This window comes from Caretta caretta, chromosome 3 (genome assembly GCF_965140235.1).
Source record: "Caretta caretta isolate rCarCar2 chromosome 3, rCarCar1.hap1, whole genome shotgun sequence".
NCBI lineage: Eukaryota > Metazoa > Chordata > Testudines > Cheloniidae > Caretta > Caretta caretta.
Genome location: NC_134208.1, coordinates 31,663,324 through 31,683,100, shown reverse-complemented (window position 1 = coordinate 31,683,100; position 19,777 = coordinate 31,663,324). Strand labels below are relative to the sequence as shown.

Genomic DNA, 19,777 nt, shown 5'->3' with positions numbered 1-19,777 from the left:
CACAGAGCAGCTACATGGGAGGTCTTGCAGCGGCACAGCTGCATCGGTACAGCTGTCACTGTAAGGTCTCTAGAGTAGAAATAGCCCAAGTGTGACTTATGTACTTGGTACTGATATATTTTAAAAATAAACCAAAAGACCTCCCCTAACTCCACAGCCAAAACCTATGCTGTATCTTACTATGTCTTAAACGTCCTGCAGGAAATTTAATTTTGTTGTTTTTCTCTTTGTAATAAACACATTTTGCAACATTCATACCAACCAGAGTATGACTTCCTACCAGGAATCCTATTTTAAAAATCCTGAGGTTTTAAAAAAGTGTAGTGAATTTAGTGTTCATGAAACATGTTGGTTTGATGATCTTCTAGGCCGAAGCATGCTTTAGCCTCATCATGGGTAGTGTAAAGTTTCCACTAATGTACTTCAATTCCGACCTGGAGGGGCAACCTCTTAGAGTGAGGATAATTCAGTCTCCCTCTCAATTCAAAACTTGGCTTGTTCGCTGATAATGTCCAGTTGCATGCCAGATATTGGTAAATGTTATGGTGTTCTTTGTGATTCAAACAGCTGCCTACTAAGAGCTAGACTGAGACCACAACTTATTTCATGTGAGCTATTGAATAGCCAGCAGATGACACTATTCAGATGGGCACTCTCTCTTCCCCTCCTTTTCTCTCCCTCTTCCCCGCCATATTTTTTGAAAAATAAAAATCCGAAGTGTTTCGACATTTATCTAAAATAAATGTTTTTTATATATTGATAAAATATATAGTTGTATGGTTTTCTGATTTGGTTACATATAAGCTAACAGTTCTATGACCCTGATTGTAGGAACCCTGCATACTTACTGTGGAAAGATTCAACTCTTTCATGTTTAGTTAAGTAAGTATGGATTTGGGGAGCAAAACGCTATAGCCTTATAACAGTGTTATCATAAAAGTGTACTTACTATCTCCTTAATAGCATTGCCCAATATTGAAAATATTTCAGTTAAAATATTCTGTTCGCAAGAATTGGCTATATAGAGAACGTGCAGGGAAAGCTGGATATAAACATATCTAGAGTAAACTCGGTGCCCTAACTTTATCTGTGAGTCACGTTTGAGCTTGAATTTTAATATTCTAGCTCTCATGTTAAAGAACAGGCAATTTTTTAGTACTAAAGCAGCATTTTGGAGGACACGGTGTTAGCTGGAGCTATTTGGGCTTTTCAAATGTGATGCTATTTTAACTTTGAAATTAAGATTTCAATCTTGATTTTTTTAAGTGCCATTTTTTAAAAAGTACATGATGCTTTAAACTAAATGTTGATTTGGCTTAAACTTTTTTTTTATTTAGGTTTGTTATAGATGGTCACATTCCTTACTTGAATGCTTTTCAGTATTTTCCAGAGGAGATGAAATTGTATGGAGTTGATCTCAAGATCTTTCATGTAGAGGTGACTTTTATCCTTTTGTTTTTATTTAATAAGCTACATATCTTATGGTATATTGTACTTCTGGGTTATGGTACTGACAATTTGAGTGAATCTACCTTTGTTATATTATTTTGCTTCCTGGTAGTAATGCAGGAGCCAGTGAGCAAATTATTCTGATTACTTTCATATTTAAATTAGAATAATTAGGTTGATAACTTGATAAGTACTAAACAGGTTTTTCTCATAGATTCTAGGGCCAGGAAGGACCACTGTGATCATCTAGTCTGACCTCCTATAACACAGGCCATATAACTTCCCCAAAAATAATTCCTAGAATATATCTTTTTAGAAAAATGTCTGATCTTGATTTAAAAACTGTCAGTGATGGAGAGTCAACCACGACCCTTGGTAAATTGTCCCAATGATTAATTACCCTCAGGTGTGTGTTTGTATTATGTTTGCTTATCTCTTGGGAAATACAGAAAACATAGGCAGGTTTCAGAGTAGTAGCTGTGTTAGTCTGTATTCACAAAAAGAAAAGGAGTACTTGTGGCACCTTAGAGACTAACCAATTTATTTGAGCATAAGCTTTCGTGAGCTACAGCTCACTTCAGCTCAAATAAATTGGTTAGTCTCTAAGGTGCCACAAGTACTCCTTTTCTTTTTGAGAAAACAAAAATACTCCTTTGAATACTCAGTTGAAATCTCCCTCTCTTTGGAAGCAAGTGCTATCAGTTTTTTATAGTATGATGTGTTCTTGCTGTATTTATTGGAATTTGTTTCTTTTTTTAGTATTTAGCAAAATTTACATTGTTAAACTAAAGAGTTCACGTTAATATGTTCTGTCCACATGAAAATAGTCTCCCTGCTGCTTGTACTTAGCTGTCTTTCCCTTTGGCCCACTTTGTAGAACATCTACAGCACTTACTGCCTCATACCCCTTCTAGCTATGGGATTCTTTCTTTGAGTACACTGCACAGTCAGATCCTCTTCTGCCTGAAATTGGTGGCTTCTGTGTGTGTGGTTTCTCTTCCTCCTCCCATTCCCCCGGGAAGGAGAACTTGACAACATCCTGTACCTGACCACTGATGCCTTACTAAGGAAGGCATTACAAGAGCTGACTGGAAACAAGAATTTTGTTTCATGAAAAATTTTGAGGATTCAGAATTTTTCATTCCACCTAGAAAGAAAACAGATCTTTTGACTTTCCCCCAAAAAAGAGAGAGGGAGGGAGAGAAACCAGAATACCCCAGAATGTCCAATAACCTGTTGGCTAAGGCACTGCCTGGAACATGGAAGACCCAGGTTCAAGTCCCTATTCTGCCTGATTCAAGAAATGTTATGTACAGCCAGCCAGGCAGTCAGAGCAGAGATTATGCTCTGAGGAAAAAGTCTGGGATGCACATCTTAACACACTTAAAACCACTGTCACCAAACAAGAACACTTCAGAGAAGTAGACTGCATCGTTGAACAGACCACCCAAATACTCTGTATTGAAGCAGGTTCTCTCAGGAAAAAACCCTCTGATCACACACTTCTAGTCCATGGACTCGTAGGACTGGTAGAGGTCAAGAGGTCTTCTAGGCCAATCCCCTGCACTCAAGGTAAAACTAAATGTTTATCTAGACCAGTGGTGCTCACACTTATTTGATCATGCCCTCCTTCTTTGTGTCTGTAGTAGTTTATGCTCCCCACCCACCCTGTATACAAGTACATATGCTGATATATGCGGTGGCGGTGCTTCACTTGAATCAGTTTCGGCTTCTTTGTTTTTCGCTTGAGTTGTTTTTGTTTCTGTTGCACGAATGAGCCAACGATCCATTGTAATAAGAGCAAAAGCAAAACTGCGATTGTGGTCTGTGCTTACAATTAAATGTGCACACCGTGTCGTAGCGAACGGATTAACGTACAGATGGCAACAACTTTGTTTGAGAACCCTGATCTAGACTATGCCTGACGTGTTTGTCTAACCTGCTCTTTGTGGAATCTCCGTCATTCGAGATTTTAATCTTCCTCGGCAATTTATTCTAGTGCTTAATTACCCTAACAGTTAGGAATTTTTTCCTAATGTCCAATCTAAACCGCCCTTGATGTAATTTAAGCCCATTGCTTCTTGTCATATCCTCAGAGGTTCAGGAGAACAATTCTTCTCCCTAATCCTTGTAACAACCTTTTTTGTACAATATTTGAAAACTCTTATCGTGTCCCCTCTCAGTCTTCTGCAGACTAAACAAACCCAATTTTTTCAATCTTCCCTCATAGGTCATGTTTTCTAGACCTTTAATCATTTTTGTTGCTCTTCTGGACTTGGAACTTCTCCAATTTGTCCACATCTTTCCTGAAATGTAGTGCCCAGAACTGGACACCATACTCCAGTTGAGGCCTAATCAGTGTGGAGTAGAGCAGAAGAATTACTTCTTGTCTTGCTTACAACCCTCCAGCTAATACATCCCAGAATGATGTTTGCTTTTTTTTTTAACAACAGTGTTACACAGTTGACTCATGTTTAACTTGTGATCCACTATGACCTCCAGATCCCTTTCCACAGTATACCTTCCTAAGCAATCGTTTCCCATTTTGTATACGTGGAACTGATTGCTCCTTTTCTTCTAACTGTAGTGTAGACCAGGCCTCAGCCCCTTAAAGTCTGTTATTAAATAAAGCTCTGAGATGATCCCTTCAAGTCAGGTTTGAGGCACAGGGACAGCACTATGAGGCAGTTTGCTAATCCTATTCTGTGGATTAGAGGACTAAATTTCCTAGCTCCTACTTCCTTCAGTCCACTCGAACACTGCCTTTCCTCTTGGTGACTCATAAGGTGTCACTTTTTCCCCTCTGAGTTGATACTGAATCAATGCCCTAGCAAGGTGTCAGTTGGCACTGATTTGTTAGAGTTTGTGTCTTTTAGGGTATGTCTCTCTGCGGAGTTATTTTGGGCTCTTACTTGGCTGTTGCACCTAGCTGTGCCCTCTCTCCCCCCCCCTGCCCCCCCCCCCCCCCCGCTGTCCACATATAAAGCCATCTCACCCAAGTTTGGTGTAACTTTAAACCCAGGCTGGTTGGCTTGTCTGGGGGTATAGGCTAGAACTTAGGTGCCACTTTCCCTCGGGCTGGTAACCAATGTACCTTGCAGTGAGGAGTGTTGATCCTCCAGTGCCTTCCCAAAATTCTGCCTGTTCCAGAAGGACAGACAAATTGTCCTACAATTCACTGGGGGAAAGAATCCTAGAGCAGCTCAGCTTAGTGCAGCACACAGAACCATGGATTGTGACCCCAGAAATCCTATTGATGCACTTGGGTGAGTGCAGCACCAGTGAGGCCATAGTAACTTGGCTGTGTCTTTGCAGTATGCTTGCACCTGCATGATGTTAAACAGCCAACCTGTTTCACCTAAAAAATAAGTGCATTTCAGTAACTAAGTTATTTCTGTACATGTAGTTTATTTGGGATCTTTTGAAATCAAAGATTCTATATAAATGTATTATTTCCTCAACTTTAATAGAAGAAAAGTTAGGAGCTGCTTAACATTCACTGTTTGGGCAAACTGTGCAAATTTATAAACTAGACAGTATTTCTTTAGTTATAGGTGTGGATTTATTCTTCCTAATTATAGTACTTTTCTAGGAGGGGCTGATGAAATGAATCACTCCGTTTCAGAACTGTACTTACCTACCTTGTCCCGCCTACTAAAGAAGAGTAAAATTCCTTTTTATTTCTGGTGTTCCATATCTTGCATCAGGCCACTCTGTTGAAATTCTTACCTTCAGCTTGACTGAAATGATTTAGCTAAGTGACACAAATGTAGTCTGGGTTTTGAAATATGTCCCTAAAATGAACACACGAACATGCTAAACCATTTCCTCATCTCTTTGGAGTTTTTAATATGTAAGAAGTTCCCCTATTTTTAATTTTGACTTGTAAACCCAATGAGTATTTTACTAGTACGTGTATGTGTCATTTGCTATTACTTTACTGCATAAAATAGCCTGGGTTGAAGATCTGAATTTCCCATTTTTCTGAGTAAATTTGTAATCTACTGGTCAGAGAGCATGTGTGTCCATGACCGTCCATTCCCTTCTGTTCTCAGACGGGGTGTGAGTCAGTAAGCTCATGCTGTAGAGACTCAAGCGTTTTAGCTATGGAAGTCCCCAGTTCAAACCCTAATGTGGGCCAAGATGGTGACTGGTAGAGATGCACTTGTTGAGACCATAAAGCTTCATCAACAACCAGATCATTGTTATATCCAATTTCTGTAAAAATATTTAAGTATTCATGATATTTAGTTTCCTCCATTTCCTGATTTGTCAGGTCAGAAGTAGTAGTAAAAACAAGTCCTTTAAAGTGTGGTTCTGCTCTGAGAAGTAGCACTGCGAAAAATGTTGTGGTCATGGTGACCTGTTCATCTCAGTTATTCTATTTCTAAAGTATTGAGTTTGCAAGTTTAAAAATTTTTTTTAGACTGACAGCTGTGCAGACTTCTTTTGAGATCTGCGAGGCAAGCTGAGTTCTTTACTGTTCTTGCATCATCTTCACTAATAAAGGTTCTACAGGCATTAAGGGATACCTATAAACTCCCTTGCTTTGAATTGCTTTCCACATGTGTAATTGATCAAATTTAGTACACAAGCCTGCTGCACAAGAAAGAATAGAATGAAAATTTTTTGAGCTGGGGTGATTCTGCGTAAGTAATCAAAAGAAAACGTAGGGAAAAAAAAGTGCATTTGTAAATAGTATGAACAGATGTAACTGTATATACACACAATCAGGTCTGAATACGTAGTGGCTTTTGCGGGTAAAACGGTAACTTAAAAAATACGGCACCTGTAACCCATCATGTCTTCCAACTCACAATTAAGGGGCAGATTAAAATTAAATTATTTTCCTTCTTCTTCTCTTCTTTTGTTCTTTTCATTCTTCTTTCCTTTGCAGGTGGAAATGCTCAATTACTGGGCCCCAGTAAGCAGAAAATGATTTTGAAAGCCCATCACACAGTTCCCTTGCAGAACTCCTTGCTCCACTGTATTCACATTAAACTGCTTGGCCTACCAAGCTCCGCAAGTAACCTAAGAAGGGTGGAGCAGGATGGCAGCAGCTTCCCTTTCAAATTCTGATCCTGCCCAACAGTAGATTTGAAGTTGTCTTGAACATCTAGTTGGATTGCTCTTGCTGACACAGCTTCAGGGTTAGAGGGAAGAGTAGGAAGAAAGGAGAATTGAAGTAGATTGGGGAAAGAGGGTTTAAACAAACTCAGATACAAACAGTGTTATATTTTCTATATAGAATATTTTTTGGCAATTAGTATTACAGTAGAAGGTTTTCATTTGGTTTATTTTTTAACAAATCATTTTATGAAGATTCATTAACAAACTACTAATTGTTCTAACATTGAAAGAGGTGTGTTTTTTTTTCTGCTAGTTATATGCCTTGTGCTGCAGTGCATTCCCGAAGTCCATATATTGATAGATGAACAGGCACAAACTATTGAATGGTGTTTGCTTACATGTTCCTTGGTTTTTAGTTACTCAGTTTTATTCTGTTGGCATGCCCTGTTATCATATCTGTAAAGTTGGCCAGAAAATGGAAATTCATTCCCACCAAAGATTTAGTGGGAAAAGATTTCCAGAAAACTTCTGTTTTAGGAGAACCAAAGTAAAATTTTCAGCTTCTGGGTGAAAGTAAAATTTGGCAAAAACCTGTCCAAGTGCGCAACCTGGGAACCATCATTTCAATTTTTCTGACAGAAAAAATCAATTTTTCAGCAACATTGTAGTTTTCCTATGGAAAACTTTAATTTTGTGAAACGGGCATTTGCTGTTTGGAAAATATAGTGGAAATTTCCTGACCAGCTCAGCTTGCCTGCTGCTGCTCTGGCTTTTAACCAGTTGTATTTGTCAGCAGGTCGTTTACTGAATGATCCTAGTCATGACAGTGTCATTGTAAAATCAGTGGCTGGCTTTGTATCACTAATGTTTGATTTGTCCAGTTAAAAATGTACTGTAGTAAACAATACATTAGTATAATCATGCTCTTTAGTCTATTCCTTTTATGCTGAGTATTTTTGCTTGAGAAAGTAGAACTGTGGACTCCTCTGAAAATATAGTACCTCATTTGGGCATTTTATGCTGTGAAAGGCTGGGGAGGAGTATTCAGAGACCCTTGAATTATTCATTTATATATTTAATTTGTATAATTCAGATTTAAAGTGTATTTAAGCATTGTTCTCTCTCTCAAGCCTCTAGCTAAGACTTGTGCTTTCCTTTGAAAGACAGCATTGTACGAGAACACATGATAATATATCAATCTTAAACAAAGAGCTCTGCTCGGCCTTACCTATGGAAGGTGCTGCTGCTCCTCTATAATATTTTAGCACAGCTGTTTGCAGCCCCGTTTTACTAAAGGTGACTCAGAATTTGTTTGCTGTCAGTGTTAAAAAAAACTGACCAGCGAGAACACTTAAATGTAAAACTCACATCCACAAAATGGTTACATTAATCGCCTTCCCCCCACCCCCCTCCAAGTAGTATGCGAGTTGTATAAATTAGATATAGCTTAATGTCATCCTTCTAGGGTTTCAAGTGGATGTTATGACAACGTTTCATCTCTTCAGATATACATTTTTTAAAAGTGTATGGGGGGAAGCCTAGGTTTCTTTACTGTAGGCTAAAAGTGGCCCCATTAAATAGATGTATATGAAATCTTTGCTTAAATATTTCTCAGTTTTTGTTTTGGAGGAGTTGTTAGGACAGCTTGCTAGTGAATGTTCATCTCTTCAGCATGGCTCACCTTTTCATCTTGATTACCAAGTCTTTCACATTGGTGAATAATGTTGGCAGCCCAGCACCAGTGAAGGGAAGGAAAATTCACAACAAGTCTGATGGGGAAAAAATGCAATAAAAGCAGAAGCTTAATAATCTTAGATTAAAGAGCATATGGTGCCATCCTGGAATAGAAGACATGACAAACAGCCTTTTATGAATTATTCATTTTATTTCTCTCTGTTCCAATTCTACTTTCACATTAAACAGATTATCTGCGTATTTCCAGACCGTTTGAATCAGATTTTTGAGCATTGTCTTGTTCAGCTCTTACAGAAAATGGGTAAGGGCTTTGATTCATGGATAAGTTAAACTTATATAATTTACATACAAAAAAACCCTACATTTAGAAGTTATTTTGTTTGCAAAGGTAAGCACTTAAAAATTAGGAAATGCCAGAATTGAGGTTTCCTTATAAGCTTAATTTGGTCCCCTTGTTTGTATGCATTAGGCTGCGGTTTTTAATTACATGATCATATGTGGTTTTTAATCCAGGACCCATTTTTAGTGCATAGGATGGATGGTGCTTGGGAAAATGAAGCAGCTGTTCAATATTTATTTTTATTTTCATAATTCCAATGTGTGGCTCCATTCCCTTATTTACTGCGTGCCATCCAACCCCTGCACTGACTACAGAATGCTTCGGTTCCTCGTGGTCTCCTCTTTGGCACGCATCACTATAATATCAGCATGCCTCAGTCATTAGTGAATTTATCTTTACATCTTTCCTGTGAAAAGAAAGTATTATGAACATTGTATGGTGGGCAAACTGCGACAGACAGTGACTTGCCCAAGGCTACACAATGAATCAGTGGCTGAGGCAGGATTGGAATGGAGGATGACCTCCTCCTTCCATTGGGACTTGTGCTTCTAAATCTCTTTGACTTTTTGAAAATCTCCCCCCTTTTTTCTTATTTAATTTTTCAAATTCATTTAAAGACATACGATTTAAGGGAAATCTATTGAAATTAGACAAGGGCACTGGAGCGAAGCGAGACTCATGAGACTCAAGCTGCACCTCCTGCTGGTTGTCTTAGGAATTAGCTCTTTCCAGCTTTTGGCGCGCCCTCTGCAGGCTGGTGTCTCGTCTCCCGCTGGCCCTCTGGCCCTCCCGGACCCCGGTTCTGGAATTCTGCCCCATTAGTACCCCCACACTCTGGGTCTCCCTTTCAAGGGGAACCCCCAACCCTCTAAACCCACCTTACCTCAGTGGCTACTACCAATCATCATCTAACCCCCGCTCACTGGGGCAGACTGCAGTGTAATGGCCACTCATCATTGGCAAGTGGTTAGGACCCGCTGCCTCTGCCTATTCCCAGGCTACACCGCTGCAACCCCAGTATCTTTCTGGGCCTTTACCAAGGCCTGCAGCCTGGGGGTTTACTAGGCTGGGGCTCCTCAGCTCCCTTTGCCCTTCCCCAGCACTGCTCCGCTTAAGATACCTCGTTCTCAGGCAGCTAGCCCTTCCCAATCCAGGGCTAGAGTGAGACTCCTGGCCCACAGCCCTCTTATAAGGGCCAGCTGTGGCCTGATTGGGGCGTGGCCCCATCTGTGGCTGCTTCCCCCAGTCAGCCTTGCTATTCCCAGCTGTAGCCCTCTGCAGGGCTGCTTTTACTATGGGCTCCCCAGGGAAGCCCTCTCCCAGGGCTGTTTTAACCCCTTCAGGGCAGGAGTGGGGTGACCACCCTGCTACAGGCACTCTATTGAAATCAGACAATTTCAAATAATTAAAGTTTTCAGTATCCCTTATAGGAAACTTCCAGCGCTTAAAATATTCCAGTCTCCCAAGTTTGTTGGATTGTACATTTGCATTTTTATTGTAGGCAGCTTCTTGACTGTAGATAAATCTGTTAACCAACTGTTTAAAACCAATCTGTTGGGAATTAAGTTGAAATGTTTGTTCATGTCCACAAAACTTTCCCCACTCCAGTGACAACTGTACATCATTCTCTACTTCCATGTATCAGTCCCTTTGTGAGTCTTTAGACCCTATTGCACAGTTGGATCCACACAGTGCAGGCAGATTCTTGCATCCAAGGAGAGCTCCACTGAAATCAGGATCGGGGTCTTCGTTCATAAACTTGATGGAGCAGGAAACCTCTTCTTTGCTTGGCAAGTTTGCCCAAATTTAAAGTGTTAGACACACTTTTTAAGGTTTCAGAGTAGCAGCCGTGTTAGTCTGTATCTGCAAAAAGAAAAGGAGTACTTGTGGCACCATAGAGACTAACAAATTTATTTGAGCATAAGCTTTCGTGAGCTACAGCTCACTTACTCCTTTTCTTTTTACACTGTTTAAGGTAATATTATGGTAAAATAATGTTTTATTGAAGAATGCATTGTTTTTCTTTGAAGGGTAGTGTGACATGCGTATTGTGGAGGTGCCACAATTAGAATTACATCATGGTTAAAGCACTTATTACATCTTTTAAAGCACCTATGGTTTACAAGAAGCAAACTTGATGGGGCAGTGGATAAGAGACTTAAAATTGTTTTTGGAAGTACAATTTTTAGAACCAAATAAATTGGTTTACACCATAAAAAGTAAGCACAGAACAGAGATGGTTACTTGGTGGTAGTTTCTAAGAATGATAGCAAGTAGGCTGTGTCTTATTTTTCTGGCTACTGAGATTTGGATGTATCCTCTGAGTGTCATTTCATAAAATTCTTATCTCTATTCCCCTTCCCAAAGATGTTAGAATTGACACAGAAGCCAGTTAAGGCTCTGTTGAGTTTTTAGAGCTTAGTAAGAAATACAAATAGAAGCATATAAGTTGTGCAAATCAACTCTGCTGCCTTCATTTTTATCATTCAAAACCATAAACACCAGTTCCCTCCTCAGTCCTGCTACTGTTTTTGGAGTCCATTTTAACCCTTCTATTTGGTGGGATTTTTTGTTTCCTTTTTTTTTCCTAATGTATTGCAGATATGCAATTAACAGCTGCCAATTTCCCTTTTCTCTTCTGAAACTACTTCAGAATGATAATAAGCAAGGGTGAGGCTTTTTTAAAAGCGCTGAGGAGGAAGTTCACTTCTGACAGGGTTATTGTAATCAGGTTTATCATGGGAGCCTGCCGTTGTGTAACAGAAACTCTAGCTTGTCTCTACCTGTCTTAAAGCATTGCTTAATAAAGAAGGAAAACAAACCTAATAAAATATTTGTGAAATTCAATAAAACTTGTTTGCAAGCTTTAAATTTTAATACTTGTTAGACAATTCAACACAACACTAGGTAGGCTTTTAAAACTTATTAAGCTTAAGTGTTCATTATCACTCAGATTTGTCTTGTGAGCATGTACAAAGCAACACTCAATCATGTGTCTTTGCCAGTTTAATAATATATTAGAACTCATTCAACCAGAACTTTCGTATTCAAAATTACCCAATAACCAAAGTAGTGTTATGCATCCCCAAGAAGCACTGTGTTGAAAAGTCTTCCAGATAGAATAAAGAAATGGAATTTATTTGGCTATCTAGCAAAGCAAGCTTCTTCTGTATTCAGTATTCATCCTCTAATTCCTGTTGTTGTTGTTTTCGCTTGTGGACAAGATAGCAACCAGTCCTGCATTCTTCAAATAGATATGTGATATGATTTCACCATTAGGCAGTCATTCTCCTTAGCATACCACGGATTTGCTCACAGAAGTGCTTGATCATTGATCATTCTCTGTATGTTGAACCTTTTTAAATGAAGCTTTTCCTGAATAAAGAACATTCCTTTGATGCCCAACACAGCCCTCTGGAGTAAGTTTTGGCTTCTGAAGCAAAACTGGTAGCTTTATCTGAGAGTTTAAAAGGTGCAGTTATTATAGGAGATGGACACAGTGCCAGTGTTGCTTTTCATATGGTTTGATAAGGATGATCTTGGCTGCATTTTTAATATTCTAGAGAGTTTAGGAAACCATCTCAACAACACACATGCCAGGCTCTACAAGGTGGACAAGTCTAATGCTTACTATTATCCTAGTGCTTCATTCCTGTGGAATCTTGTAAAACTTATTTTAAATGTGAGATTGATCTCTGTATTTCTTTTCTTTTTTTCACAATTTTTTTCTCTTCTTTGGAATATTGAACAGTTATCTAAATGGAGCAGTAAGAATTTCACCCTTTATTCTTTCCTGCCATTTGTTCACCTTTAGTAGTCTCAGGCATGCCCCTCCATTATTACATCAGCAGCAACATATGATTCATAGATATTAGGATTGGAAGAGATGTATGCAATCATCTAGTCCATCCTTTACATCACTGCTCTATATTTCTTAAACATTCCTTACGGATCCAGTACTTTTTTAGTAAAGTCTTTTGCTGTGGAAAATGTAAGTACAACATATTAGAAACGAACTACAAAACAGAAGTAACTGTGCTATTTTCACTGCCCAAGTTGAATGTGGTGCCAAAAAAAAAAAATTTTTGGTGGAAAGTAAACTTGATTTTTAAAATCTTTCACTTCTAATAATCTAAGGTGTTAGGAATACATTATATGGTAATTGCTTTGATGACATTCCAGAACAATTTTAGAGCCATCAATACCTGGAAATATTGTAAAAGTTCTTCTGGTCAATGCATTTTGGTGAATTCTTTTTCCATATGGGTACCTGAGTTCGCTACATATCTTTAAAGAGACGTTTCATCTGGTTGATCTGAACATGTGTTTTGTCAACCTTGGGGAATAATCCCAATGAGCTCATAGTCTGTCAGGTGAATAGAGTTTAGGGGAACAGGAAAAAAAATGTCGTATACAAATCAACAAAAATCACTGTAGATAGCATTGGCAGAAGTGGGTTTTTAAGATGTACTTAAATGAGGAAAAAGAAAAGGAGTACTTGTGGCACCTTAGAGACTAACCAATTTATTTGAGCATGAGCTTTCGTGAGCTACAGCTCACTTCATCAGATGTTTACCGTGGAAACTGCAGCAGACTTTATATACACACAGAGAATATGAAACAATACCTCCTCCCACCCCACTGTCCTGCTGGTAATAGCTTATCTAAAGTGATCAACAGGTGGGCCATTTCCAGCACAAATCCAGGTTTTCTCACCCTCCACCCCCCCACACAAATTCACTCTCCTGCTGGTGCTAGCCCATCCAAAGTGACAACTCTTTACATAATCAAGTCGGGCTATTTCCTGCATAGATCAAGGTTTTCTCACATCCCCCCCACCCCCATACACACACAAACTCACTCTCCTGCTGGTAATAGCTCATCTAAACTGACCACTCTTCAGGTTTAAATCCAAGTTAAACCAGAACATCTGGGGGGGGGGGGTAGGAAAAAACAAGAGGAAACAGGCTACCTTGCATAATGACTTAGCCACTCCCAGTCTCTATTTAAGCCTAAATTAATAGTATCCAATTTGCAAATGAATTCCAATTCAGCAGTTTCTTGCTGGAGTCTGGATTTGAAGTTTTTTTGTTTTAAGATAGCGACCTTCATGTCTGTGATTGCGTGACCAGAGAGATTGAAGTGTTCTCCGACTGGTTTATGAATGTTATAATTCTTGACATCTGATTTGTGTCCATTTATTCTTTTACGTAGAGACTGTCCAGTTTGACCAATGTACATGGCAGAGGGGCATTGCTGGCACATGATGGCATATATCACATTGGTGGATGTGCAGGTGAACGAGCCTCTGATAGTGTGGCTGATGTTATTAGGCCCTGTGATGGTGTCCCCTGAATAGATATGTGGGCACAATTGGCAACGGGCTTTGTTGCAAGGATAAGTTCCTGGGTTAGTGGTTCTGTTGTGTGGTATGTGGTTGTTGGTGAGTATTTGCTTCAGGTTGCGGGGCTGTCTGTAGGCAAGGACTGGCCTGTCTCCCAAGACTTGTGAGAGTGTTGGGTCATCCTTTAGGATAGGTTGTAGATCCTTAATAATGCGTTGGAGGGGTTTTAGTTGGGGGCTGAAGGTGACCGCTAGTGGCGTTCTGTTATTTTCTTTGTTAGGCCTGTCCTGTAGTAGGTAACTTCTGGCCTCGTGGCTGGATTTTACTAAAACTAGACAAGCCATTTACAACGCACACTTTGCTTCTCTACAAAAGAAAAAAGACACTAAACTTTCTAAACTACTACATGCTACAAGGGGCCACAGCAATGGTTCCCTCACCCCACCTAGCAATATTGTTAACCTATCCAACTATACTCTCAGCCCAGCAGAAGCAGCTGTTCTATCTTGGGGCCTCTCCTTCTGCCCCTCCACCCCCACGAACATGATACAGTTCTGTGGTGACCTAGAATCCTATTTTCGACGTCTCCGTCTCAAGGAATATTTCCAAAATACCTCTGAACAACATACTAATCCACAGAGGTCTCCCTGCCAACACTACAGAAAGAGGGATTCTAGATGGACTCCTCCTGAAGGTCGAAACAGCAGACTGGACTTCTACATAGAGTGCTTCCGCCGACGTGCACGGGCTGAAATTTTGGAAAAGCAGCATCACTTGCCCCATAACCTCAGCCATGCGGAACGCAATGCCATCCACAGCCTCAGAAACAACTCTGACATCATAATCAAAAAGGCTGACAAAGGAGGTGCTGTTGTCATCATGAATAGGTCGGAATATGAACAAGAGGCTGCTCGGCAGCTCTCCAACACGAGTTTCTACAAGCCATTACCCTATGATCCCACTGAGAGTTACCAAAAGCAACTACAGCATTTGCTCAAGAAACTTCCTGAAAAAGCACAAGATCAAATCCGCACAGACACACCCCTGGAACCCCGACCTGGGATATTCTATCTACTACCCAAGATCCATAAACCTGGAAATCCTGGGCGCCCCATCATCTCAGGCATTGGCACCCTGACAGCAGGATTGTCTGGCTATGTAGACTCCCTCCTCAGGCCCTACGCTACCAGCACTCCCAGCTACCTTGGAGACACCACTGACTTCCTGAGGAAACTTCAATCCATCGGTGATCTTCCTGATAACACCATCCTGGCTACTATGGATGTAGAAGCCCTCTACACCAACATTCCACACAAAGATGGACTACAAGCCGTCAAGAACACTATCCCCGATAATGTCACGGCTAACCTGGTGACTGAACTTTGTGACTTTGTCCTTACCCATAACTATTTCACATTTGGGGACAATGTATACCTTCAGATCAGCGGCACTGCTATGGGTACCCGCATGGCCCCACAGTATGCCAACATTTTCATGGCTGATTTAGAGCAACGCTTCCTCAGCTCTCGTCCCCTAAAGCCCCTACTCTACTTGCGCTATATTGATGACATCTTCATCATCTGGACCCATGGAAAAGAAGCCCTTGAGGAATTCCACCATGATTTCAACAATTTCCATCCCACCACCAACCTCAGCCTGGTCCAGTCCACACAACAGATCCACTTCCTGGACACTACAGTGCTAATTAACAATGGCCACATAAACACCACCCTATACCGGAAACCTACTGACCGCTATTCCTACCTACATGCCTCCAGCTTTCACCCTGACCTCACCACACGATCCATCGTCTACAGCCAAGCTCTGCGATACAACCGCATTTGCTCCAACCCCTCAGACCGAGACAAACACCTACAAGATCTCTGTCAAGCTTTCTTACAACTACAATACCCACCTGCAGAAGTAAAGAAACAGATTGATAGAGCCAGAAGAGTTCCCAGAAGTTACCTACTACAGGACAGGCCTAACAAAGAAAATAACAGAACGCCACTAGCGGTCACCTTCAGCCCCCAACTAAAACCCCTCCAACGCATTATTAAGGATCTACAACCTATCCTAAAGGATGACCCAACACTCTCACAAGTCTTGGGAGACAGGCCAGTCCTTGCCTACAGACAGCCCCGCAACCTGAAGCAAATACTCACCAACAACCACATACCACACAACAGAACCACTAACCCAGGAACTTATCCTTGCAACAAAGCCCGTTGCCAATTGTGCCCACATATCTATTCAGGGGACACCATCACAGGGCCCAATAACATCAGCCACACTATCAGAGGCTCGTTCACCTGCACATCCACCAATGTGATATATGCCATCATGTGCCAGCAATGCCCCTCTGCCATGTACATTGGTCAAACTGGACAGTCTCTACGTAAAAGAATAAATGGACACAAATCAGATGTCAAGAATTATAACATTCATAAACCAGTCGGAGAACACTTCAATCTCTCTGGTCACGCAATCACAGACATGAAGGTCGCTATCTTAAAACAAAAAAACTTCAAATCCAGACTCCAGCGAGAAACTGCTGAATTGGAATTCATTTGCAAATTGGATACTATTAATTTAGGCTTAAATAGAGACTGGGAGTGGCTAAGTCATTATGCAAGGTAGCCTGTTTCCTCTTGTTTTTTCCTACCCCCCCCCCCAGATGTTCTGGTTTAACTTGGATTTAAACCTGAAGAGTGGTCAGTTTAGATGAGCTATTACCAGCAGGAGAGTGAGTTTGTGTGTGTATGGGGGTGGGGGGGATGTGAGAAAACCTTGATCTATGCAGGAAATAGCCCGACTTGATTATGTAAAGAGTTGTCACTTTGGATGGGCTAGCACCAGCAGGAGAGTGAATTTGTGTGGGGGGGTGGAGGGTGAGAAAACCTGGATTTGTGCTGGAAATGGCCCACCTGTTGATCACTTTAGATAAGCTATTACCAGCAGGACAGTGGGGTGGGAGGAGGTATTGTTTCATATTCTCTGTGTGTATATAAAGTCTGCTGCAGTTTCCACGGTAAACATCTGATGAAGTGAGCTGTAGTTCACGAAAGCTCATGCTCAAATATATTGGTTAGTCTCTAAGGTGCCACAAGTACTCCTTTTCTTTTTGCGAATACAGACTAACACGGCTGTTCCTCTGAAACCTGTCATTAAATGAGGAAAGTAAGGGTCTTGTGGATGATCTCAAGGAGATAGAACCACAGTGGAGGCTGCATGGAAAAAGATTCAGATGATGGAGAGGCTGACAAATGGGTAGAGAAGGGGGACAGAGTGACTGATCTGAGAGCAACACAAAGCAAGTAAGGAAATTCCATTTTAATGTAGGAATTTTTAAGATGACATCTCTCCAAGGACATCTATATAATACAAAGTACTGAGTCACCATCTCATTCCCATTCAGTTTCAAATATCATTTTGGTTGTAAATTTCACATGTGGCATAGTTATTGGAAGTAGTGTCAGCTCTGTTATGAAATCAGCTAGTGGCTAAATTAGCACTTCTGCATCACCCAGCATCTACGGCTCCTGACTTCACTGCATTTCAGATTATTAGATGCATGCAGGTTATTCTAGTTTACAAACTTGATTTACTAGCTCTTTTACAATAAATAGCTTACTGTGTTTTGTGTTTATATTTGCCTTTATAAAAAATATATGTTGCACCAACTTTTCAGTGTAGTTATAATTTTTTTTAAATCCCCCCGACCCCAAAATCATAGCTTAATCTTCTTCTAAGCCTTCATGTTGGAATAATCAATATCCTAGTCATTGGTCCTTGTCAGCCTAGCACATTTTTCCAAACTGTAGTCTGGGGAGAGATGGCTGGTCATAGGCTGCTTCAGATAGGTCAGAATCTTTTCAGATAGTTCCACAGGTATTGAATCTCTTCATTGCAAAGAGACATCTGGATTGGCCTCTACCAGGTCCACTTGTAAAGAGGAGATGGAAAAAGGAGACCCTTTCAGCGACTACAGCTGCTGACCACTATCAGTAGGGGGAATGTTCAGAGGAGCAGAGAACAAAGCAACTAGTCAATGTACCCAGAGGAGCATGAGAAGACGAAATCCTGATATCTAGACTGCATGTCCAGGAACGAAGGGTCCAAGTGGAAGCAAAGCATGGTCAAAAGGAAAAGGAATAAGCAGTTCAAAAATGTACAGGGAGAGATGAATAAAACAGAAAAAGAGGAAATTAAATCAACAGCAAAGGAGACTGCATAGCAAATTCAAGAAGGATAGATCCTTATCATATTAAAGTTGAAGACAAATACATGCAAAACAATTGCTACAGGGATGTTATGTAATCACAAATGAGAGGAGAAATGGTCCGTACAATCGTGTGTGTGAGAGAGAGAAGTGGTCCATTGGCTTTCTCTATTGAGATGTGATCCATAGTAATAAAAAGTTTGTGAACCCTCAGTCTAAAAGAAGCGGCCAGAAAATGCACCTGAAAAGTTAGCCAATAGGTTCTGAGTTTTTCACATGTTGATTAGCAACATTCTGATACTGTCATAACAAGCATGAGAGGATGCAATCTGGGCTCACCCAAAACAATTATCTGTTTCTATGCCCTGATTATTCATATTAACAAATTGGATCATCTACTTTTTGGAAACTAGTTTGTCCTCTTCTATTACAGGAAAAAAATTCTCCCAGAGAGCTCTGAATGATAAAAGAATTAGCTAATTGAAACAATCCAACATGTAGCACACTGGATACCATATTCCAGGTGCTAATATTCCTACAGAATAGTCTGCCTTGTGAGTTACATTAAACAGTGAGGGATAAAAGTATAGTAGATATTCTCATGTAGTATCAAATTCCCTTTCTACCTTCTAGATTCAAAGTATCTTGTTTTATAGTATGTGGAGACAAGAGATAAAGGACCTTTCAAAGACCAAAAGAGCTGCAAAGAAATTGCTCCCCAATAGCAGTTGCATCCACATCAAGACAACTGAATCTCCCACATCCGTCTTCAAGAAACTCCAGTTTGCCAAAAGTATGAGAAGACTATCATCTGATGGTCATACGTATTATAATGGTTCTTCTGTCCTTGATCTTTGGAATTATAAAATGCCATCATGAAGTTGTAGCTGAGAGTTACAAACTGTTTGGGGGACTCCCAAGGACTGGGAACAGTAAACAAAAGCACAATAATTCCAGAAAGAGATGGATAGGGGAGCCCTTGTAAATATTTAGCACAAACACAGATGAAAATATGCAATGTGAAGATAAACTTTGATATTGGGTAACAAAAAAAAATTATTCTTTGGTAATCTGAGGCATATGATCTAACATCTCAAACCACTCCTTCCCTGAATTTAATCATGAGGTGCTGGAGGCAGGGCATTCTCAGTTGAGAGGGCCGTGACTCCAAAACTTGCTTCAATTATTGGTTAATCAAAGCCTGACTTGGTTGACTTTCTGGATGACTTGTTCTATCAGGCTTTTTCTGGGGAGGGACACATAAGTAGATGGGTGGAAGATGATGAGTTTTGAGGCAGGGCAGTTTGACGTTTGCTATAAATTTTGTGTACGGTGAATATATGCACCCAGATATGGGAACATATTTTATAAACTGAATGAAATAAAAACCCTCCTCCTTTACTGCTGTAACATGAATACATTCTTTGTGTGGTTGACTGCAGAAGTAGGAGTGAAAATTTTCACATGGGAACTTCACCGCAAAAGCTAATAGCTCTTTTGACGTTAAACTGTAAAATGTTTGTTATTAAGATGTTTCAGTGCTTTCTGAATAATAGAGCTCTCTACAGCCATTGTCACCCCCAACTAACTAGGTTCCTGGTAGAAAATGATCTTGTGTGTTGTTTAATTTCAACTTCTACCTGCTATTTACAGACAT

General features: G+C 40.3%; 1 protein-coding gene across 1 annotated transcript in view; it reads left to right on the top strand.

Moving 5' to 3' along the window:
- TAF1B (TATA-box binding protein associated factor, RNA polymerase I subunit B) overlaps positions 1-19,777 on the top strand; it is a 60,056-nt gene that overhangs the window by 18,449 nt on the left and 21,830 nt on the right. The window contains exon 8 of the mRNA XM_048845482.2: positions 1,338-1,437. Within this exon, the coding sequence (XP_048701439.2) occupies positions 1,338-1,437 (100 nt within the window). The remainder of the gene's footprint in view (positions 1-1,337; positions 1,438-19,777) is intronic.